This window comes from Oncorhynchus mykiss, chromosome 18 (assembly GCF_013265735.2).
Source record: "Oncorhynchus mykiss isolate Arlee chromosome 18, USDA_OmykA_1.1, whole genome shotgun sequence".
In the NCBI taxonomy this organism is placed as follows: Eukaryota; Metazoa; Chordata; class Actinopteri; order Salmoniformes; family Salmonidae; genus Oncorhynchus; species Oncorhynchus mykiss.
The window spans coordinates 61,915,585-61,940,570 of record NC_048582.1 but is presented as its reverse complement, the minus strand read 5'-3'; the positions used below and the strand labels follow the sequence as shown (position 1 = coordinate 61,940,570).

General features: G+C 46.9%; 1 protein-coding gene across 2 annotated transcripts in view; it reads right to left on the bottom strand.

Moving 5' to 3' along the window:
• Window positions 1–17,655: 17,655 nt before the first annotated feature.
• The window catches only part of LOC110496665 (ribosome biogenesis protein bop1), a 95,004-nt gene continuing 87,673 nt past the window's right edge, over window positions 17,656–24,986 (bottom strand). For both annotated transcript variants that reach the window (XM_036953457.1, XM_036953458.1), the window contains exons 11-16: window positions 23,007–23,139; window positions 22,440–22,620; window positions 19,870–20,161; window positions 19,488–19,572; window positions 19,230–19,337; window positions 17,656–18,730 (exon numbers count right to left, since the gene is read on the bottom strand). In XM_036953457.1, coding sequence (XP_036809352.1) covers window positions 18,577–18,730; window positions 19,230–19,337; window positions 19,488–19,572; window positions 19,870–20,161; window positions 22,440–22,620; window positions 23,007–23,139 — 953 coding nt within the window. In that variant the 3' untranslated portion in view covers window positions 17,656–18,576. The remainder of the gene's footprint in view (window positions 18,731–19,229; window positions 19,338–19,487; window positions 19,573–19,869; window positions 20,162–22,439; window positions 22,621–23,006; window positions 23,140–24,986) is intronic.

Here is a 24,986-nt window from a genome sequence, read left to right as displayed (position 1 = left end):
GGATGGGCCTGGGGAGAAAAAGTCGGAGCTCTAGAAAGAGGCCAGAGTTCCCGACTTAGATTTTTTTTTCTGAGAGTTCCCAGTTGTCTTGAACACACTGATGTCGGAAGACTGAGATTTTTGAGTTTCCAGTTCTCAGTTGTTTTGAACACGGCATTAATGCCCAGAGGGAGAGGGAATGGTATTTATTCCCTTTGAGTCAGGAACCAAAACTCCTCCGTAGTGACGCATGAATGTATTCGGTCACATGACAGCTCGATCAGCTGTTCGATTTCACTTACAGGCATGTCAACTGAGCCAGGATCACATTCAAACGGATTGGAAATAGGTCCCAAAGTGCTCTTCCAAGCGTTGGAGGTGAGCAGTCATCACTCGTGTGGGACACTTACTGATGCTGTTTTCTGTTAGAAACATGCACAGCCGAGGGAAGGGGGACATGGTTGGCTTTTGAATGACTCTCTCTCCAATAAGAATGATTTCCTCTGAATCCACTGATTTGGTCACTCATCTGTAGATTGTTTTTGTATTTCCCCTGTATGCTTGTGTTCGTTCAGTTTTCCAAATATGTCTGTTACGTAAGGCAAGGACACACATTTTACATCCATTGTGAATGACAACAGTTCCCCTATCAATGTGAATAATCTTTCCAACACTCCCTCTCGATAACCACCAAGCCTTAGTGTGAACTAGAACATTGTCACGCTCTGATCCCGTATCTCCACATAGTTTTGTGAACAGGCGCACGCTCTGATCCCGTATCTCCACATAGTTTTGTGAACAGGCGCTCGCTCTGATCCAGTATCTCCACATAGTTTTGTGAACAGGCGCACGCTCTGATCCCGTATCTCCACGTAGTTTTGTGAACATACACACGCTCTGATCCCGTATCTCCACGTAGTTTTGTGAACAGACACACGCTCTGATCCCGTATCTCCACGTAGTTTTGTGAACAGGCGCGCGCTCTGATCCCGTATCTCCACGTAGTTTTGTAGTTTTGTGAACAGGCTCGCGCTCTGATCCCGTATCTCCACATAGTTTTGTGAACAGGCGCACGCTCTGATCCCGTATCTCCACATAGTTTTGTGAACAGGCGCGCGCTCTGATCCCGTATCTCCACATAGTTTTGTGAACAGGCGCACGCTCTGATCCCGTATCTCCACATAGTTTTGTGAACAGGCGCACGCTCTGATCCCGTATCTCCACATAGTTTTGTGAACAGGCGCACGCTCTGATCCCGTATCTCCACATAGTTTTGTGAACAGGCGCACGCTCTGATCCCGTATCTCCACATAGTTTTGTGAACATTGTCACGCTCTGATCCCGTATCTCCACATAGTTTTGTGAACAGGCGCACGCTCTGATCCCGTATCTCCACGTAGTTTTGTGAACAGACACACGCTCTGATCCCGTATCTCCACATAGTTTTGTGAACAGGCGCACGCTCTGATCCCGTATCTCCACATAGTTTTGTGAACAGACACACGCTCTGATCCCGTATCTCCACATAGTTTTGTGAACAGGCGCACGCTCTGATCCCGTATCTCCACATAGTTTTGTGAACAGGCGCACGCTCTGATCCCGTATCTCCACATAGTTTTGTGAACAGGCGCACGCTCTGATCCCGTATCTCCACATAGTTTTGTGAACAGGCGCGCGCAGTAGATGTGATTTGATGTAGTTTACAATCAAAGTTACCTGCTGCAGTGTATCTCTGAGTTCTGTGCTCGGCTCTTTGTTTTCACCATATCAATTGCGACCAGTAATATCGACGTGTTTCGCGACCCCCTCTAGTTTGGGAACCACTGCTGTAAAGCAACATGTTACCGTCAGATCTTGTTGAAGGCAATCCCAGACATGTGACATGCACTTTCTCTTACAGTAAATACACAATGACAGACTCAAACTCAGCAAACTGCACTTTCTCTCATGACAGGCCATTTCACATTAGTGAAACAGTGACAATATTGATGTTGTCAGAGCTGGCCCTCTCATCATGATGTCCTGTGGTCCTGCTATAACTGTGTAGACTACTCAGAGGGCCAGTCTGAGGAAGACAGCATCTGTCTCCCATTTAGCATCTGTCTCCCTCCTCCAGTATGATACAGGCCCTTAACAGCCCCTCTGGAACCCCCCCCCCCCCCCCCCCCCCACCCCACCCCCTAGAACCAGGCACGCTTCAGCGCCATCGCACCCACATCTTATGGTGGCCAGATTGATTGCATTCGATATGAATTGTATTTCACTTAGCCCCTACATCAAGCGTTCGATTTACAGCCATTGTAATTGCATATAATTGTTGAGATTCTTTTTTTCTTCAAACACAGCCGTTGAGGTATCTTTTATACTGAACAAAAATATAAGCGCAACATGCAACAATTTCAACAATGTTACTGAGTTACAGTAAATCAGTCAATTGAAATTTTAAAAATTAGGCTCTAATCCATGGATTTCACTTGACTGGGCAGTGGAACAGCCATGGGTGTCAATCATAATGATTTTATCCCCACAAAAGGGATTGATTACAGACAGAAATACTCCACAGTTTCATTAGCTGTCTGGGAAGCTGGTCTCAGACAATCCCACAGGTGAAGAAGCAGGATGTGGAGGTCCTGGGCTTGCGTGGTTACACATGGTCTGCGGTTATGAGGCCGGTTGGAATCTGATTGAATAATTGCGTTGGAGGCGGCTTATGGTAGAGAACTGAACGTTCAATTCTCTGGCAACGGCTCTGGTGGACATTCCTGCGGTCAGCATGCCAATTGCACTCTCCCTAAAAACTTGAGATATCTGTGGCATTGTGTTGTGTGACAAAATTGCACATTTTAGAGTGGCCTTTTATTGTCCCCAGCACGATGTGTACCTGTGTGATCATGCTGTTTAATCAGCTTCTTGATATGCCACACGTGTGAGGTGACTGGAGTATCTTGACAAAGTAGAAATACTCACAAACAGGGATGTAAACAAATTTGTGCACAAAATTTGAGAGAAAGAAGCGTTTTGGGATCTTTTATTTCAGCTCATGAAACATGGGACCAACATGTTGTGTTTATATTTTTGTTCAGTGTAAATCAGCCAAACCTCTTATGGAATAAACATTCACCATGATAAGACAGTAAAACTCTGTAACACAATCTCTGGAGAGTGCTTTCTCATGAGAACCCTGGGTAATTGAGAAGTCTAGTAATGAAGAAATGAGGGGTTATTGGATGTAAGAGTATCCCATCATTACCCTGTTAACCCGTCCCTCTTTATTGGAGGGATCAGCCTGAGTCCTCTAAAGCTGTGTGGGGTCACACACGCACACACACACACACGCACACACACGCACGCGCAGGCGCGCACACACGCACGCACGCACACACACACACACACACACACACACATGCACACACACACAAACACATATTTTTCTATCCTCGTGGGGACCTAAAATTGATTTCAATTCAAAATCTAAACCCTAACCCCTAACCCTAATTGTAACCTTACCCATACCTAGCTTAAAATATAATGGTCCTTGTTTCACTATCCTTGTGGGGGCTTTGAGGGATTTCAGATCCCCACAAGGATAGAAGAACCAACGGTAGGCATGATCCTTCTGCCTCACCTAAAGTAGAGCCCACCTAAAGCTGTGTCTGAAATGGCACCCTATAAAGCGCACTACTTTTGCAGAAGAAGTGCTATATATAGCGAATAGGGTGCCATTTCAGACACATCCTCAGTCTTGCGCTGGCTACAAGTGTAACGCCTGCCCTGGTATGGGACAGTTCAGTACTGTGTGACTTAGTCTGGTGCTAGCTAGCTAAACAGGGGAATTGTCCTGCTCCATGCTCACATTCACTTAATTTCATACCAGCGAAAGAGCTGCTGTCCAACAAACACATGCTTCATTTTCAGTGATCCGCTACAGGTCGCGTGGGCACTCACTGGTAATTGACACCCAGCTCCAGACCTCCCTCTTCCCGCCCCCCTCTCTCCCCTCCCTGTGCACCAACCCTGGGCCCTGATCCCAGGACGAGCAGCAGGAGGGAGCGCTGGACAAACAGAAACAAACAAACAGAGAACCTGCTTCCTGTTCCTGTAAGCATCTCCTCACAAAACATTAAGAATCTAGACCAGCAGAGCAATAGGGAGCTCACTTACCCTGCAGGGACTTGGACCGGCTAGCCCAGCGCAGAGTGCAGTTAGCTAGCATCACCTAACTGAGAACACAGCTCCACAAAGAAGACACCTTAAAAGAGTTCAGACAGACTGAGTCTGTCTGCTTTCCTGGGTATAAAAGATGCATTGTGTGTTTAAGAGGACAGGGGAATTAGCTCTCTCTCTCTCTCTCTCTCTCTCTCTCTCTCTCTCGCTCTCTGATGGTGTGATTCATTCAAAGGGCTAGCTCAGGCTCCATCTCCCACTTCCACCCTAGCCACCCCCAGTCTTCCTGAATCCTGCCTGAGGGGAGAGCACTTTCAGGGGGCTGTCCAGGTAAGGATTTAGGGTCTCTGATTTAAGGCCCCGGGGGGACCCCACAGCTGGGTTGGGGATTAGACCCAGGGCTGGGGAAGGAAGGTTTGGGAATGGTGGGGGGGGATAAATCAGGGACTTTTGTTCAAAACTCAAGGAGGGGATGATGAGAGGAAGGGAAGGGATGAGAGGACAAGAGAGTAAGAAAGAATTGACCAGGGTTAAAACCTACAATCAGAGAGTTGAATAAAGCCCTACAGGGGTTTTCTCTGTATTAGTTATTTCGAAGTTCATTCATCTTTTTTTTGTGTAAAAAGACAACAAACTCAAACAGTCAAGGTCAGGGTTTTAAACCAAAACTGTGGTTGTGGCCTTGAGCCACACACACACACGCTCTCACACGCTCTCTCTCTCTCTCTCACACACACACACACACACACACACACACACACACACACACACACACACACACACACACACACACACACACACACACACACACACACACACACACACACACACACACACACACACACACACTCCCCCAAGTGAGTGAGTGATGTTGCACACCGCGGGGAGGGAAGGCTGATCCCCAAACCAGCCGCAGGCCCAGGGACAATATGACTAGAACTGCTTTTCAAACAGAGATAGATAATGATAGTTTTAACTATGCTACTTCCAGGGGAACAAATTGTTACTTTGATGGTGAAAAAATGACTACTTTTCAAAACCTTTTGAATACAGACCTCATAAAGTAACTATTTTTAAAAACTATTTGAATACAGATCTGAGAAAGCAACAACTTAAAAACAAGGAAGTGACTACTTTTCAGAAACTATTGTATTGGCTGCTCACATCAACAACAAACTAGAATGGTCCAAACACACCAAGACCGTCGTGAAGAGGGCACGACAAAGCCTATTCCCCCTCAGGAACCTAAAAAGATTTGGCATGGGTCCTGAGATCCTCAAAATGTTCTACAGCTGCAACATCGAGAGTATCCTGACTGGTTGCATCACTGCCTGGTACGGCAGTTGCTCGGCCTCTGACCGCAAGACACTACAGAGGGTAGTGCGTACGGCCCAGTACATCACTGGGGCTAAGCTGCCTGCCATCCAGGACCTCTACACCAGGCGGTGTCAGAGGAAGGCCCTAAAAATTGTCAAAGACCCCAGCCACCCCAGTCATAGACTGTTCTCTCTACTACCGCATGGCAAGCGGTACCGGAGTGTCAAGTCTAGGACAAAAAGGCTTCTCAACAGTTTTTACCCAAAAGCCATAAGACTCCTGAACAGGTAATCAAATGGCTATCCGGACTATTTGCATTGTGTGCCCCTCCCAACCCCCCCAACCCTTATTTTTACGCTGCTGCTACTCTCTGTTTCTCATATATGCATAGTGTCTTTAACTATACATTCATGTACATACTACCTCAATTGGGCCGACCAACCAGTGCTCCCGCACATTGGCTAACCGGGCTATCTGCATTGTGTCCCACCCGCCAACCCCTCTTTTACGCTACTGCTACTCTCTGTTCATCATATATGCGTAGTCACTTTAACCATATCTACATGTACATACAGTGAGGGAAAAAAGTATTTGATCCCCTGCTGATTTTGTACGTTTGCCCACTGACAAATAAATGATCAGTCTATAATTTTAATGGTAGGTTTATTTGAACAGTGAGAGACAGAATAACAACAACAAAAAATCAAGAAAAACGCATGTCAAAAATGTTATAAATTGATTTGCATTTTAATGAGGGAAATAAGTATTTGACCCCCTCTCAATCAGAAAGATTTCTGGCTCCTAGGTGTCTTTTATACACACTCTTAAAGGGAGTGCTCCTAATCTCAGTTTGTTACCTGTATAAAAGACACCTGTCCACAGAAGCAATCATTCAATCAGATTCCAAACTCTCACCATGGCCAAGACCAAAGAGCTCTCCAAGGATGTCAGGGACAAGATTGTAGACCTACACAAGGCTGGAATGGGCTACAAGACCATCGCCAAGCAGCTTGGTGAGAAGGTGACAACAGTCGGTGCGATTATTCGCAAATGGAAGAAACACAAAAGAACTGTCAATCTCCCTCGGCCTGGGGATCCCTGCAAGATCTCACCTCGTGGAGCTGGGACCATAGTCACAAAGAAAACAATTGGTGAAGGACTGAAATCCTGCAGCGCCCGCAAGGTCCCCCTGCTCAAGAAGCACATATACTTGCCCGTCTGAAGTTTGCCAATGAACATCTGAATGATTCAGAGGACAACTGGGTGAAAGTGTTGGTGGTCAGATGAGACAAAAATGGAACTCTTTGGCATCAACTCAACTCGCCGTGTTTGGAGGAGGAGGAATGCTGCCTATGACCCCAAGAACACCATCCCCACCGTCAAACATGGAGGTGGAAACATTATGCTTTGGGGGTGTTTTTCTGCTAAGGGGACAGGACAACTTCATTGCATCAAAGGGACGATGGACGGGGCCAGGTACCGTCAAATCTTGGGTGAGAACCTCCTTCCCTCAGCCAGGGCATTGAAAATGGGTCGTGGATGGGTATTCCAGCATGACAATGACCCAAAACACACGGCCAAGGCAACAAAGGACTGGCTCAAGAAGAAGCACATTAAGGTCCTGGAGTGGCCTAGCCAGTCTCCAGACCTTAATCCCATAGAAAATCTGTGGAGGGAGCTGAAGGTTCGAGTTGCCAAACGTCAGCCTCGAAACCTTAATGACTTGGAGAAGATCTGCAAAGAGGAGTGGGACAAAATCCCTCCTGAGATGTGTGCAAACCTGGTGAAACGTCTGACCTCTGTGATTGCCATCAAGGGTTTTGCCACCAAGTACTAAGTCATGTTTTGCAGAGGGGTCAAATACTTATTTCCCTCATTAAAATGCAAATCAATTTATAACATTTTTGACATGCGTTTTTTCTGGATTTTTTTGTTGTTATTCTGTCTCTCACTGTTCAAATAAACCTACCATTAAAATTATAGACTGATCATTTATTTGTCAGTTGGCAAACATACAAAATCAGCAGGGGATCAAATACTTTCTCCCCTCAATGAACTTCCTCGATCAGCCTGACTATCCGGTGTCTGTACGAGCCTCACTACTTTTATAGCCTCGCTACTGTATATAGCCTCACTACTGTATATAGCCTCGCTACTGTATATAGCCTCACTACTGTATATAGCCTCACTACTGTATATAGCCTCGCTACTGTATATAGCCTCACTACTGTATATAGCCTGTCTTTTTACTTTTGTTTTATTTCTTTACTTACCTATTGTTCACCTAATACCTTTTTTGCACTATTGGTTAGAGCCTGTAAGTAAGCATTTCCCTGTTGTTTTCGGCACACGTTACAAATAAACTTTGATTTGATGTTATGTTTGGGGCAAATCCAATACAACACATCACGAAGTAACACTCTTAAAATTTTCAAGCATGGTGGTTGCCGCATCATGTTATGGGTATGCTTGTCATTGGCAAGAACTAGGGATGGCAAGGATAAAAAGAAACGGAATAGAGTTAAGCACAGGCAAAATCCTAGAGGAAACCCTGGTTCAGTCTGATTTCCAACAGTCACTGGGAGATGAATTCACCTTTCAACAGGACAATAACATAAAACACAAGGCCAAATCTATCACTGGAGTTGCTTACCAAAAAGACAGTGAATGTTCCTGAGTGGCCGAGTTAAATCTACTTGAAAATCAATGGCAAGACCTGAAAATGGTTGTCTAGCAACGATCAACGACCAATTTGAAAGAGCTTGACATTTTTATAAGAATAATGGGCAAATGTTGCTCAATCCAGGTGTAGAAAGCTCTTAGAGACTTACCCAGAAAGACTCACAGTTGTAATCACTGCCAAAAGTGCTTCTACAAAGTATTGACTTAGGGCTTTGAATACTTATGTAAATTATATATTTCTGTATTTAATTTTCAATAAATGTGCACAAAAAAAATCTAACGTTTTCAGTTTGTCATTGTGTGTAAATTGGTGAGAAGAAAATAATATTTTATACATTTTGAATTCAGACTGTAGCACAACAAAATGTGGAATAAGTCAAGGGGTATGAATACTTTCTGAAAACACCTTCAAATATTGAGAATGGCTTTCCAAGATAAACATAAAAAAGGACAAATTGGAGGCAGAAAGGAGTCAGATTGACATCGAAACGTCAGACATCTGTTCTCGTCCTGTACAATGGATTAAAGCGAGCTAAAATAAATCAATCTCTGACTTTTTTTTTTGTGGAGGCCTCCAACTCCTTTCTGCCTCAAATTAGGCCTCTTGGAAGTTTTTTTCTTGGTAAGTCCTTCTCATGATTTTTTTTGTCATTGTTGTTGTGCATTCCTCCTGAAGCGTGAAGGTCCACCTGATCTGTTACCTTCAAATATTATACGGGTGTCTGAGAGGTATTCAAAATACCCTTCTCTGAGACCTGTATTTCAATATCAGAGAAAATAGTTGCCTTTTAATTGGAGCTCTACATAAACCATATTAGACTACCTGGAGTATTGGAAAAGTTGTTATTTTCAAATAAACTACAAAATACAACTATTTTCTGCCCAGGTCTGGTCTGAAATGTTCACTCATGACTGCACGGCCAGGCACAACTCCAACACCATCATTACATTTGCAGATGACACAACAGTGGTAGGCCTGATCACCAACAACAACGAGACAGCCTATAGGGAGGAGGTCAGAGACCTGGACGTGTGGTGCCAGGACAACAACCTCTCCCCCAATGTGATCAAGACAAAGGAGATGATTGTGGACTATAGGAAAAAGAGGACCGAGCACGCCCCCATTCTCATCGACGGGGCTGCAGTGGAGCAGGTTGAGAGCTTCAAGTTCCTTGGTGTCCACATCACCAATAGACTAACATGGTCCAGCACACCATGACAGTCGTGAAGCAGGCACAACAAGCTTCCTGCCATCCAGAACCTCTATACCAGGCGGTGTCAGAGGAAGACCCTAAAAATTGTCAAAGACTCCAGCCACCCTTGTCATAGACTGTTCTCTCTGCTACCACATGGCAAGCGGTACCGGAATGCCAAGTCTAGGTCCTAGAGGCTTCTTTTTTTTTTTTTTGTGTGAATTTTACCCCTTTTTCTCCCCAATTTCGTGGTATCCAATTGTTTTAGTAGCTACTATCTTGTCTCATCGCTACAACTCCCGTACGGGCTCGGGAGAGACGAAGGTTGAAAGTCATGCGTCCTCCGATACACAACCCAACCAAGCCGCACTGCTTCTTAACACAGCGCCATCCAACCCGGAAGCCAACCGCACCAATGTGTCGGAGGAAACACTGCGCACCTGGCAACCTTGGTTAGCTTGCACTGCGCCCGGCCCGCCACAGGAGTCGTAGGTGGGCGATGAGACAAGGATTTCCCTATCAGCCAAACCCTCCCTAACCAGGACGACGCTAGGCCAATTGTGCGTCGCTCCACGGACCTCCCGGTCGCGTCCGGTTACGACAGAGCCTGGGCGTGAACCCAGAGTCTCTGGTGGCGCAGTGGTTAAGGGTACTGTACTGCAGCGTCAGCTGTGCCACCAGAGACTCTGGGTTCGCGCCCAGGCTCTGTCGTAACCGCTGCAGTACAGCGCCCTTAACCACTGCGCCACCCGGGAGGCCCACCAGAGGCTTCTAAACAGCTTCTACCCCCAAGCCATAAGACCCCTGAACAGCTCATCAAATGGCTACCTAGACTATTTGCATTGCCCCCCCCCCCCCTCTCCACACCACTGCCACTCTCTGTTGCCATCTATGCATAGTCACTTTAATTAACTCTACCTACATGTACATATTACCTCAAAAACCGGTGCCCCCGCACATTGACTCTGTACCAGCACCCCCCTGTATATATTGTTATTTTAATTACTTGTTACTTTTATCTTTTATTCTTATCTGTATTTTTGAAACTGCACTGTCGGTTTGGGGCTCGTAAGTAAGCATTTCACTGTAAGGTCTGCACCTGTTGTATTCGGCGCATGTGACTAATAAAATTTGATTTGATGTGGCGGCCCCAAATGGTCCAAAGTAGTGCACTATATAGGGAATAGGGAGCCATTTGGGATGTCATTTGGGGCTTCGTCCTGATTTTCCACCTTCTTCCCAACGTGTGCACTTCTGCTCTTCTTGTGGATTTGAAACCCCTTCCAGACAATTATTACACTAATCCAATGCTTTGACATCTAAGAGAGGAGAGAAGGGTGAAGGGTGGAGAATTAGGACAACATGAATGGGACCCAAACAGGCTGCAGGCTTCTGATATACACAGAGCCATATAAGAGCTGCCTGGTGAAAACTGGTCATCTGCTGGATTCGAGTGCTATAGCTAAGCTAGTTACCCACATCCTGTTTTGAGAGAGATGCCGATGTCAATTTACGGAAGAATCATGGCCGTCATAGAGGGATCGTGCCCAGTAGTGGGTACCGAGGTATTTTTATGGTTGTCGGTTGGCTAATACTCCAGCTAACTCCTAATACTCCCCTAAAGCCACAACCCAGACTGTAACAGCCCTCCCTGTTCCTGCCTTCAAGATATGATGAAAGACCTAGAAGAGGTGAACTGTACTCTACCTTTTTTAATTTGACTAGCTAGTCCACATGTATTATCAATCTGTGACAATCAGGTTATTCCTCAAAGTTACATAATTTCACTGGTATGAGATAAATACAATCATGGTTTCAAAACAACACCATAGAAAGGAACTAGAGACAGTTCCATATTTTGGGTAAGGGGGAGACAATTTGACATTGTAAAAATGAAAGTTAAAGTGTGGTTCCATCTTTTTTTAAATTAACAAAATACACTTTTGATACAGTATGTACATATGGTACAGTATAGGCCTACAGTACAATAACAGATTTGCTACCATATTGGAAACACTTAAAAGCGATCTGAAACCCCGTTGAGTTATACACACACACACACACACACACACAAAAGGAGGTAGGTGTGTATGTCTCCCAAGCTGCCTCCCCATTTCTCCCTCTCTTTCTGTTCACCACACCTCGGCTGCACTCCCCCTCTCCCCACTGGAGGAAGTCCTCTGTGTACAGATAATAAAAGACTGCTGCTGGGTGCAGCCAGCCCTCGTTACTGGCACGCGGAGGGCAGGAGACTGCTGCTGGGTGCAGCCAGCCCTCGTTACTGGCACGCGGAGGGCAGGAGACTGCTGCTGGGTGCAGCCAGCCCTCGTTACTGGCACGCGGAGGGCAGGAGACTGCTGCTGGGTGCAGCCAGCCCTCGTTACTGGCACGCGGAGGGCAGGAGACTGCTGCTGGGTGCAGCCAGCCCTCGTTACTGGCACGCGGAGGGCAGGAGACTGCTGCTGGGTGTAGCCAGCCCTCGTTACTGGCACGCGGAGGGCAGGAGACTGCTGCTGGGTGCCGCCAGCCCTCGTTACTGGCACGCGGAGGGCAGGAGACTGCTGCTGGGTGCAGCCAGCCCTCGTTACTGGCACGCGGAGGGCAGGAGACTGCTGCTGGGTGCAGCCAGCCCTCGTTACTGGCACGCGGAGGGCAGGAGACTGCTGCTGGGTGCAGCCAGCCCTCGTTACTGGCACACGGAGGGCAGGAGACTGCTGCTGGGTGCAGCCAGCCCTCGTTACTGGCACGCGGAGGGCAGGAGACTGCTGCTGGGTGCAGCCAGCCCTCGTTACTGGCACGCGGAGGGCAGGAGACTGCTGCTGGGTGCAGCCAGCCCTCGTTACTGGCACGCGGAGGGCAGGAGACTGCTGCTGGGTGCAGCTAGCCCTCGTTACTGGCACGCGAAGGGCAGGAGACTGCTGCTGGGTGCAGCTAGCCCTCGTTACTGGCACGCGGAGGGCAGGAGACTGCTGCTGGGTGCAGCCAGCCCTCGTTACTGGCACGCGGAGGGCAGGAGACTGCTGCTGGGTGCAGCTAGCCCTCGTTACTGGCACGCGGAGGGCAGGAGACTGCTGCTGGGTGCAGCTAGCCCTCGTTACTGGCACGCGGAGGGCAGGAGACTGCTGCTGGGTGCAGCCAGCCCTCGTTACTGGCACGCGGAGGGCAGGAGACTGCTGCTGGGTGCAGCTAGCCCTCGTTACTGGCACGCGGAGGGCAGGAGACTGCTGCTGGGTGCCGCCAGCCCTCGTTACTGGCACGCGGAGGGCAGGAGACTGCTGCTGGGTGCCGCCAGCCCTCGTTACTGGCACGCGGAGGGCAGGAGACTGCTGCTGGGTGCCGCCAGCCCTCGTTACTGGCACGCGGAGGGCAGGAGACTGCTGCTGGGTGCCGCCAGCCCTCGTTACTGGCACGCGGAGGGCAGGAGACTGCTGCTGGGTGCCGCCAGCCCTCGTTACTGGCACGCGGAGGGCAGGAGACTGCTGCATCAGCTTGGGCCTGACCTGCCCTTCCTCCATATCAAATGTGGTGCTTAAAGTAACCAGAGAGTGGCCTTTTACTTTTCTTTAGATGAGCTCAGGCAACTCAATTTCACTGTGGTTTACTTCCACCACCGTCTGCACGGCTGGAGCACCATGATGTCATCGGGCCTGGGCTGTAGTAAGGACATGTGCAGGCAGGCAGAGCACAAAAAAAAGGTTAGCCCTATTTAGGGGTAATTTATAACAGATCTAAATTAAGCTGACTGCCAAGAGTTCACAGAGCTGTTTTCCCTCCAATTAAAGACTGTAAACTCCCAAAAGTTTGGATTTTGCAGGTGCCGCAAATTGGGGTCAAGGAGTATCAAATCTGGCCACTCTCTCTCTTTCGATGAAAGATAACCCGTTTCAACTGCCTGTGGGGGCTTTGGTTCCTCGCATGTTTTTTAGTAACCCCTCCCGCCCTAAGGAGAGAGAAAGAAAATAGCACAGGAATGTTTTTCACGCTACATCTGCCAAAGTCTTCAAAGTGGAAGAAGGGCTCCATTGTCAGCGAGGGAAAGCAGACAGACGAAACAAGATTGAAGACCTGTGAAAGAGAACGCCTTGGCCTGGCCTACTGTACGCTGACCTGAGCCTCAGAGCTCTGTGTGCCTCACTGTCTGTCTGTCTGTTGACTATTGTGTCACCAAGCCTCTGGGAAAGACCAGATCAACCTGTGTGTGTGTGTGCGTGTGCACATGCGTGCGTCCCATCCCTCTATGAGAGCTTTGTTTATGAGGGAGTCTATTCCTGGTCCAGGGACACATGATAGATGAGGTCCATTTTGGGGCAGAATCTGTGATCAAATGTGCCCGTCGAAGTTAACAAAACTTAGTCGCTGGTATAGTAGCTAAAGACTTATTTTATTGAGGTGAGTGGGTGCTATAATAAAGGTCTCTGCAGGACCCTGTATTGTTCATACATATTGTACCAATAGGGCTAGCTGAGTGTGGTGTATGTCATCGCAGACCTATGATAAAAAATTAACTCAGAGAGGAAGAAATGTGAAGCTCACCAAAAACCATTCAAAACCAAAAGTGGCTCATAGTTCCAATCCTAGAGATTCCAAAAGGAAAACCTCATCTCTTAGCGGTGGTCTTGATGAAGTAAAAAACAGGGCCACAAACATCAAATGCGAGGAAAATATGAATGTGCCCTCATAATGTCAGTAATTTGTTTGGCTGCTACTGTTTGGAGTGACTCAATGGTTGAATAGCAAAGGCTCTTAAAAATCTGGATTTCAACCCTCTTTTTGCATTCTCTCTCTCTTTTCTGCATCTTTAGCTCATATTTCTCTTCCTGTCATGTACGTTCATCCCTCATCGTTGCTGGCTACCTCAGAGAGAGGACGAAGCCACTAAAAACACCCCAATAACTACAAATCACCACATTGTTCAACATCATTACACAGATGGTACAAATCTTGCCTGTTCAGTGTAGACCACTTTGTAGTGTAGACGTGAATTCCAAAACTAGTTCATTATGACACTGTAATAACACACCAGTGTTCCATAGTTAGTCTGAATGGTAGCCAGCAATGGAATACCCACATGGGCAGCCTCGTCCAAAGCTGCTGACAATCACAGAAAACCCAGAGAGCCCATTGGGGAAACCAATCCCCAGAGCTACTAGGTTCCCAAATTAACTTTGTGGAAGCGAGATCTCAAGGAGCCTCAGAACACAGGCAGGAGAGAATGGGGCTCAAATTTTTTCCACTTATCCTGGAATGTGACCTTCCCCAAGCCCAGTTTCTCTACACCGACCGCATATTTGCTGTTTGTTTTGATCACGCTCCCTTAGGGTGAAAAAAACAGAAAAGGAGGAAGAGAAGGCAAGAAAGAGCGATGGAAACACTTGCCGTCTGCCAGAACTGCAGCAATTTATTTTAAAACTATTCAGAGTGATGCAATGGGAGTGTTATTGGGTTTCACTGACAGGAAAACCACAGGTACACACACACACAGCTCAGTGTTGTGGGTGAGACACACAGTAACAGACATCCAAGGCCTCTCCAAAGAGTCTGTGCTTTTCAGACTGCTTCAGTGCCCGTCTAGTCTTCCACAGAAACGGAGGAGAACCGTAATGACAGAACTACAGAGACACACAGGGGCATTTATCTTACATAGGAACCCACATACAACACAAAACATACACATAATAATGGGCCATTACAACACATTTACAATGGAGGCTCTTGGTGGGGCCACCATGCAGGCAGGGCTAGGTTCAAAGCTCCGTGGTAGTGGGGCCCCTGCTCAGAGTATGTGTGAGTGTAACGATGGGGACTCTGGGCAGGGCTCAAAGTGGTGTGGCAGTGGTGAGTCAGAGGAACAGAGCAGAAAGTCATTAAAAGGTCATCAAGTCTTAAGTCTGACGTCATCTCAGAGTTTCAGACAGAGGTTTTCCCTTTGGAATTTGTCTCGTGCCATTTTCAGTTTTGAAGTAGGTCGAGGAGGTGCCTCCCGCCGAACCCAGTCTCAGCCTTGAGGCCCTGCTTGGTCTGATGTTCTTACAGAGTTTCACCTGTACTGGCAACCGACCAGCAAATTATTATAATTTTTTTTTTTTACCGCTTTTTCTCTCCAATTTCATGGTATCCAATTGGTAGTTACAGTCTTGTCCCATCGCAGCAACTCCCTATGGACTCGGGAGAGGCGAAGGTCGAGAGCCAAGCCTCACTGCTTCTTGACACACTCCTCGGCTTAACCCGGAAGCCAGCCGCACCAATGTGTTGGGGGGGAACACCATCCAGCTGGCGACCGAGTCAGCTTGCAGGCCCCCTGCCCACCACAAGGAGTCGCTAGAGCGCAATGGGATAAGGAAATCCTGTCCGGTCAAAGCCTCCCCTAACCTGGATGACGCTGGGCTAAATGTGCACCGTCTACAGTGCCTTAGACCGCTGCGCCACTCAGGAGGCCCTACCCGTCAGCTAATAACATGCTCTGACTGAGCCCACATGGCCTTGTGAAACCCTCCGATTTTCTTATGCCATGTATGGGACCAATCCCTTTGCGTTGATATTTATTTTTATGCGTGTCCATTTCCTCTGTCCCGGTACGACTTGGGAGACCTGGGAAAAACAGGACTTCAAAACGGGGGCAGCTGCAATCAATATGATGGTTTCCCAGGCTACTGCCAGTGTTAATTGATAAATGTGGTAAGACGAACCTAGGCCAACATTTTCCTGCTTTGCTTTTTTTTTTAAAGTGGAAATTCAAGAGTGGAAACAGATTAAATGGTGGGGGAGAGACTGAAATACACTTTGAGGCATTGGAGTTGTTCACCAATCTCATGCATGTGTGCAATATCAAGCCCTTCCATACTTACTCGAACTACTCCTTAAATGGATCTTCTAATTTTTTGTTCCCCGTCAGCAACAAGAAGCTTCGGGGGAAACTAATGTCACTGCCCTCTGAATGGGCTTTCGTGGCAACGGCTAAAGTTTTCCATCTCTTTAGCTCTAGCATGCTTTCCAGGACAAAGGGAATGAAGAAACTTCATCTAAACTAACACTAGAAAAACAACCTTATATTTGTCCTGTCAAACAGTTTTGTGGTTTAAAGTAGTTGTCTTTTATTTATTTCTATTTGGACCCTATTTGAGAGTTGATTTCAAGACCACCCGAGTCATTCTACATGTATATATGGTGTTCAGTGAAGAAACAAACTGCCATCTGTCAGAGCTGCTGTAGACAAGTGGTTTGAAGTGAACCAACTGCATTGTATTCCCCAAACCCATTAAAAGCCCACTCCCCATTGTGAACATGCCAAGTGTGTTAAAAGCCTTACGGATCAATCAACTCTTTGAATATTAGCATAATATTGGCCAATGACTAGTATGAGTGTTAGTGATTTCAATACAAATCCTGGCACAATATTGGCCAAATCATTCCACGAGAGCCAACCTAACCCACAAACCAGGAAGAGAGGATATTCCAAAAACCAACTGATTAGGTGTAGGAGGAAATGTAGGGTTAACGGCTAGAAATGCTAGACGGTTTATAAAATGACCTGGCATTTGATTCATGGCCATACATTGTGATAAACAACATAACACTTCAACAGCTGAGATGACTCCAACAGCTGAGGTACAAATATCTAGAGCCCAGGCTAGAACATACAGCCATTATCTAGAACATGCGTATCACTCAGCTGTACTGTCTACTTCTGTTCCCCCACGGTCACGGTTGTCATTGTTCGTATTGTAATCTAGAACATCGCATACAGCATTGCTTTGAAGACAATGTCAACTCTTCTCAAATCACATTTCATTCACAATGCTTTCAGAGTCCAACCATAGCTAAAACATTGACCGTTTCTGAGCCAGAAACCTTCTGTGACCATGTAGAGTGAAGCCATGAATGTTTAACCAGCTCAGACAGCAGTGCAGTACACTGTATCCACTGGACTGGGCTGAGACCCAAATGGCACCCTATTGCCTATATAGTGCAATACTTTTGACCAGAGCCCATTTGTCAAATGTAGTGCTTAAGAGACCTATGGGCCCTGGCCAAAAGTAGTGCACTACATAGGGAATAGGGTGTAATTTCAGGCAAAGGCTCTGATAGAGCGCTGTGTGAGAGTGTGTGATAGAAACACAGGTGTGCAGTGTAGCACAGCACGGCCCTGACAGAGACTGATCTATAATCCACCACTTTGTGATGGCTCTCGTCTGGGGCCGAGATGAGCAGGAAAACCCACATCCCTGGTTGCATTTATTTCAGAGGTTTTGAGTTCACCCTCCCTGACCCGGCGATGCTAAAGAGAATGAAGAGCGAGACAAACAAAACACACTTCAGACACTTCAGGGAACACCAGTTTTAATTATAAAGAAATACTTGTAGCAGACAAAGTTGTTGTGAAAAGCAGTCAGAAGGTTTTACAATTCAAACGAGGTTAAAAAAAAGTATCATATATCGTAACACTAGTCTGATGTCATTGACAGTAGTCCTCCGGAACCTCAACAGGACATTCACTGCGAACACTCAGAGAGATTTACACATATACTTATAGGACAGGGTCCTTCTGGGGGCCCACAACAGCTTTGTTCTCCATAGTTGTTTCTATTGGCAAGTTCCTTCTCTGGATATACAGTATATTTTGTCACATGGGATGTCTGAAGTGTCCAAGCATTAGTGGTTCCACTCTTATGCGCTGCTATGAGGCAGCTGTACAGAACAGCTACAGAGACGGAAATGGGCTTTCCTGCCCAGTCCAGATGACATGATTTTACGGTCTCAGTTTCACTGAGAGAGAGAGAGAGAGAGAGAGAGATTATGGCTGTGTGGTTGGTGTTCTCTTAGGTTGGACAAATACTAACATGGCTACTAAACATGTGGATAATATGCATGAAATCAGGCACTTGATTGATTCTTCCCTCAGGGATAGCTATCAGAGGACAGGGGAGGAGTCTGGGAAGCTTCTTAAATACACACATATCTCAAAATCAGCCTCTGTTGGTCATTTGTTTTCAGGTGAGGCTGCAGGTTAAAACAAGCTGTGGTCAGGTACTTCAATGTGGTCTGGCTCAAGTCACACCATGTTCCCTACATAGTGCTCCACCCACATAGGGGCCCTGTTCAAAAGTAGTGCACCGTCTCAGGAATAGGGTGCCATTTGAGATGTAACCGGAGGTATCCCTATTTCCTATATAGTGCACAGCTTTTGTCACTATATAGGGAATATGGAGTAATTTGACGTAACCAAGGTGACAGTAGAGATGGTTTAGGTGAAGAGGCGGATGGTGGCGTCAGCCCCTGAGGAGAACACCCAGGGCTGGGTGGGGTGGAAGGTCACGTCTAGGACCCCCAGGTCGTGTGTGATCTGGTGACCCTTGAGTACCTTGACTGGAACAATGAGAGGGTTCTGGAGCAGGTCACTGTGAGAGAAAGAGAGGGGTATGGGGAAGAGGGAGAGATAACGAAAGAAAGATGGATGGATAGAGAGATGAGTTATGACATCAGAACACTACAGAAGATGGAACACAGCTGTTGTGGGTTATACTGTCTAAATAAAAAGGTAGAATACAGGAAACAGTCTGTACAATAGGCATCCACATTTCGGCGAGTTGGAAACGGGCCAAAAAACCCATTCCATCTTTGGTTGTAATTTAAAGAGAACTAATTAGAGGGAGACTGGTGAAGGGGTTGGATGGAGAGATGTGTTGCCCTTACGCTTCATTACCCTTACTAAAATAGATGTTTATGACCTAACTGGCTCTATGGTTGTGGATATGTGATGGAGGACAGCCAAAAATGGGTTCAGAGACATTGAGAGAGAGAGCGAGACTTGAGAGACAGACAGAAGAGAGAAGTGAGGAAGATTAAAGAGAGAGAGAAGAGGTAATATTGTATTGTACAGTAGGTGTGACGACTCACTTGTAGACCATGCCGTGACAGATGATCACACTGCCATCATCAGCACCAGAGGCGAATAGGGGGTAGTGTTTGTGATAGGCCACGCCCCTCAAAGCCTTCTTGTGGTGCCTGGGACAAAACAGACAAAAAAAAAAACTTTAGAACCACTAAAACACAGATCTTACAAATAACCATCATTTAACAAAAACCCATGGTCAGAAAATATGATTAATTGTCAATAATTCCAAATGAATAAGTGAATGGATGGTGTTCACTCACCGCAGCATCTTGTAGGGTTTGGTGGAGAGGTCCAGATCAAACCAGGCCAGTCGGCAGTCATAGCTGCCACAGATCAGGTTATCACCTGACCAGGAAGATTAAGGAGGGAAATGTAGAGATGGGTCAGAACAACTCAATATCCTGGATTCTCTAAGTAGCCGTAGATCAAAACATATTTAAACAATTTGATCCAATATGACGGTGGTCCAGATATTCCACTCATCTCAGACTTCTCTATCGATCATATTAACACTTTGAATTCTTGAGAATGAACTTCAAATCAAACTTTATTGAAAGTGCATTTCACCTTCACTCCACACCCTTTACAGTACAACATAATTATTCTCTGAGGGTGACCTGTGACCTCTGGCGCGGCACTAACCTCCAGGGTGAATGGCCATGCTGGAGATCCACTTGCAGTTGGTCATCAGCTTCTTGGTCAGCTCTTGCTTGATGAGGTTGTAGACGCGCACGTAGCGCTGCGTGGCCACGAAGAAGTAGGGCCGCAGCGGGTGGAAGGAGACGCACTGCACCAGGCCCTTGTTCTTGCGGAAGGGGTTCTGCGTCCGCCGCTTGCTCACCTGGTGGATGAGCACCTGCAGGTTGCTGCTGTTGTCAGGCATGACGCTGGCCAGGTAGTCACCCTTACCGTGCCAAACTACCTGCTTCACTGCCTGGAGGAGAGAGGAAAAAGGAGAGAGCGAGAGGGAGGGAGGAGCGAGCGAGAGGGAGAAGGAGAGAGAGGAGAGGGAGAAGGAGAGAGAGAAAAGGAAGGAAGGAAGCAGGGAGGGGAGGGAGAAAAGGAAGGAAGCAGGGAGGGGGGAGAAAAGGAAGGAAGCAGGGAGGAGAAAAGGAAGGAAGCAGGGAGGAGAAAAGGAAGGAAGCAGGGAGTGGGAGAGAGGGATACAAAGAGAAAGCAGGAGGAGATATTACTACTTACTATACACTATTATAGTTACACATTATAATACATGTTTTATAGTGCATCTAGGACTACAGCTAAGGTACATTAATCCAATGATAACCTCTCCAGACACTTGAAAATCTCCCTGCAGTTATTTTAGCTTCTATTAGTATTGTAGGCTTTCCAAATGCCATAAGCATTCTGTGACAATAAATTATTTGTTTTAATTGAGGAAAAAAAATAGAGAACTCTTATATTTCTTTCCATTTACTTGAGGAAAAAGGTTAACCACAATCTACTACATTTTTGCCAATCCTGAAAGGCATCCAAGCTACAGCTCACATGTTAGAACGTTTGTGTCTTTACCCCAGTAAACCTATGTCTGATCGTCATCACAGGGGTTCCCAGTATCTCCATTGGAATATGTTTCTATCTGGTATTCGGAGGTCCCTGTGACTTAAACCTTGGTCAGGTTCCTAGGGAGGTACTAGATAAACCTTGGTCAGGTTCCTAGGGAGGTACTAAGGATAAACCTTGGTCAGGTTCCTAGGGAGGTACTAAGGATAAACCTTGGTCAGGTTCCTAGGGAGGTACTAGATAAACCTTGGTCAGGTTCCTAGGGAGGTACTAAGGATAAACCTTGGTCAGGTTCCTAGGGAGGTACTAAGGATAAACCTTGGTCAGGTTCCTAGGGAGGTACTAAGGATAAACCTTGGTCAGGTTCCTAGGGAGGTACTAAGGATAAACCTTGGTCAGGTTCCTAGGGAGGTGCTAAGGATAAACCTTGGGCAGGTTCCTAGGGAGGTACTAAGGATAAACCTTGGTCAGGTTCCTAGGGAGGTACTAAGGATGAACCTTGGTCAGGTTCCTAGGGAGGTACTAAGGATAAACCTTGGTCAGGTTCCTAGGGAGGTACTAAGGATAAACCTTGGTCAGGTTCCTAGGGAGGTACTAAGGATAAACCTTGGTCAGGTTCCTAGGGAGGTACTAAGGATAAACCTTGGTCAGGTTCCTAGGGAGGTACTAAGGATAAACCTTGGTCAGGTTCCTAGGGAGGTACTAAGGATAAACCTTGGTCAGGTTCCTAGGGAGGTACTAGATAAACCTTGGGCAGGTTCCTAGGGAGGTACTAAGGATAAACCTTGGGCAGGTTCCTAGGGAGGTACTAGATAAACCTTGGGCAGGTTCCTAGGGAGGTACTAAGGATAAACCTTGGTCAGGTTCCTAGGGAGGTACTAGATAAACCTTGGGCAGGTTCCTAGGGAGGTACTAAGGATAAACCTTGGGCAGGTTCCTAGGGAGGTACTAGATAAACCTTGGGCAGGTTCCTAGGGAGGTACTAGATAAACCTTGGGCACCTCCCTAGGAACCTGCACAAGGTTTAAGGATAGCCTTTACCTTGAGGAAGGTTAGGGAAGGGTACTAACTTTAAAGTGATAAGGGTTGGGTGGGAGTGAATGAGTAAATGAGTTGGGTTAGGTAGGGACTTAACATGGATTGGGAGTGTTTCAGGGCCTTACTTTGGGGTGGGTGAGGCAGGGCTTTCCTTCAGACAATGAGGACAGATTTTTTACTTGTCCCCAAAAGCTCAAGTAACACCATGTTAACATCATTGTATGATGCAATGAACCCCTTAAAATGCATTACTATATTTTATAACATAAAGAATAAGACAAAATGTAGGCTAAACTCTGCCTTTAGGATCTTTGCATATTCAAGCCTGCCTCAAAATACAACACTGCCCCTTTAATAAGGCTCTCCTGGAGGATGGTTGGGCAGCCTATAAAATATAGAAACATTTACAACCAAAATTATTTTAATATCTTTATAACATAATTCCCTCCTGGGCTCAGAATTAATGGTGTCCAGTCGTCCTTTTTTGGGGTCTACGGGAAAAAAACTGCCTCAGATCCAAAATTCATACAACCACTGCACATAGGAAATGTGGGGTGGGGTGGGGTGAGGGTTAGTCTGTGAGGGTAGGTTCAGGACTCTTACCTTGGGGTGGGGTGAGGGTTAGTCTGTGAGGGTAGGTTCAGGACTCTTACCTTGGGGTGGGTGAGGGTGAGGCGGTGGCCATTGTCGTGCTCCGGGCCCTCAGACAGAGCCCACGTAACAGCCTGCTCCTTGTCCTCCTCTGGGGGCTCATAGGAGGTAATCAGCTGGTCTGTGGAGCTCACCACCAGCCTGTCTCCCAGACCTGGGTTCAACAGAAGCACTGTACTCTCACTGAGGGAGAGAGGGGGGAGGGAGTGATAGGGAGAAAGAGACCAAGGGAGAAAGAGACCAAGAGAGAAAGAGTCAGAGTGACAGTGGACTATAGGACCCTACAGGGTTATCTAGAAGTTAGGTTGCTAAAGTCACATCAGTAAAGAGGAAAAGTTCTCTCAATGTTTGTTGACAGGGGCATCAGTAGTACCACATACTAACAATTATAAACTGGTTGCAGTGGTTATTGGTTAACCTCTGAAACTACACTATGAAATCATTCGGTCTGTGAACCCATACAAAGTATACTGTATGTTCAGTGATGAAGACACAGAGGAGAACTCAGGACATAGGAAAGAGTGGAGCAACCATTAGGAGGAAAGAGACTGTTGGAGGAGGAGACTTACAAGCACACAGCCACCAGGCAGACGGCCGGGTTGGGGTTCCACACCACGCTCTTCACAGCGCCGCCCACTTCCAGCGTCTTCATGCATCTCCCCGTGTTGACCTCCCAGAGGCGCACCGTACAGTCGTCTGAGCCTGGAGGGAGAGAGAGGGGTCAAAGGTCAGACCACCAGAGACAACAGGGGGCCCATAACAGCAGTGTGTGTGACTGTGTGTGCCCTGGCAGAAAGTGTGGTCTCTGGACACCAGGCCTCGTTGAGTTACCACAGCGTGAAAGTGTTAAAGTAGCCTATAAATAAACCGGGAGAGCTCAGAGGCTAGCAGGCGGACTAACCTATATGAGAGGGGATCACAAACTAATGGCGCAGGGGTAGAGGGGGATTGGACCTGGTTTGTGTCACAGCTTAGACAGGGGTTAGTTTATGGGAGACTGCACACGCGTTCTAACTGGTATCCTGTTCCATACGTAGGGTACTACTTCAGACCCTATGGGCCCTGGTCAACAATAGTTCCCTATATAGAGAATAGGGTGCCATTTGGGAAGCAGCCTGTGTTGATTAATAATAATAATAATAATGTGATACACAGTAATAGTAGGAGAAGTTCAGACATTACGTCAGGGTAATGTAGCTCATCTTTATATAGCAAAAATAGAACGTACGCCTCTTAAATACATTATCAATTAACTGTGTGTGTGTGTGTGTGTGTGTGTGTGTCTGTCTGTTTATAAGCAGCCATACAGAGGGACGGTACAGATTTCCTGGGCTGCCCGCTGCTCATCAGAGTGAAAACAGACGCTCTTCCTGAACGCAGCTCTCGCTCACTCGCTCTGCCTCTCCTCTCCAACTGCCTGTGAAACCACCGCCGCTGCCTGACACATCATTGGCCGATCTGGACCCACTAAGGCCGCGCTCCAATTCCCTACATCGTACATGTGTATGGGCTGCTCTGGTAAAAAGTAGTGCACTATGTAGGGAATAGGATGCCATTTGGGACTAATGCCTTCTGGGAGTGTATGCAGTATCACTGGAGAGCACTGCCAAAAGATAATTTGCATTCAGGTTGACATGTTTTTCTTTGTCATAATGTGTCTACTAGCCATGGAGCCGTCATATTCAAATAGATCTTTCTAGAATCTTTGGCAACCTCCTGTACTGGTCTGCTTTTGCTGTTTGGTTTGCCACCACACCTCTGTTAGGAGCCAACGGAGCACTGACAGTTCTAATATACCTTTTCTTTGGACAATACTTTGGCATGAATGAACCCCTGCTTATGTTTGTCTCCCTTTTCCTGTTAGGGGGTTTGTTGAGAAAGAGTGAAAAAAAGAGAGGTCCCAATCAATACCACATCTCTCCTTACTGCTGGCACACAATAAGGAAAACTGTGAACCCGCAGGCACTACGCAAACCAACCACCTTCGAAAACACCACAGACGCTATGCTACTCCAACATATGAGCAGGAGGCAGTAGAAGTCACATAAAAGGTCTTATTTTTACTTTTATACCTGCATGCTCCATAAACAAGGGGGGGGGGGGGGGAGAGGCTCCAGACCGGAGGGTGGAGTGTAATAACTCGAAAAACCATAATCACTTTTTAAGTACTGAGCCCTGCGGCAGCGACAGATATAGAACTGGAGGGACAGGCCCGACCCCGCGGTGAGGTTGTGTCCAGCTTGCGGTTTAGAGAGAGAGAGAGTATGAGCGCGAGACCAGTCGTCTGGCAGCGCATAGCTGTGGTTCAGCCGGTGGATTGGCCGAAGGGTCGAGGGAGTCGCATGTGGACACATTGGAAACTCAACACTTGTGTTTGAGGAGAGGGAGAGGTCTAAGGCTGTAAAACTGGGTTAAGAAGGCTCCTCTTCTTTTCTATTGAGGGGACTTCCTTCAATTATAGATCAATGTCAATGGTTTACTTTGAAAAACATAACTGGGGCAGATCCAAGAGTTTGGAGTGCGCTTATACTCACCTACTTGAGAATACG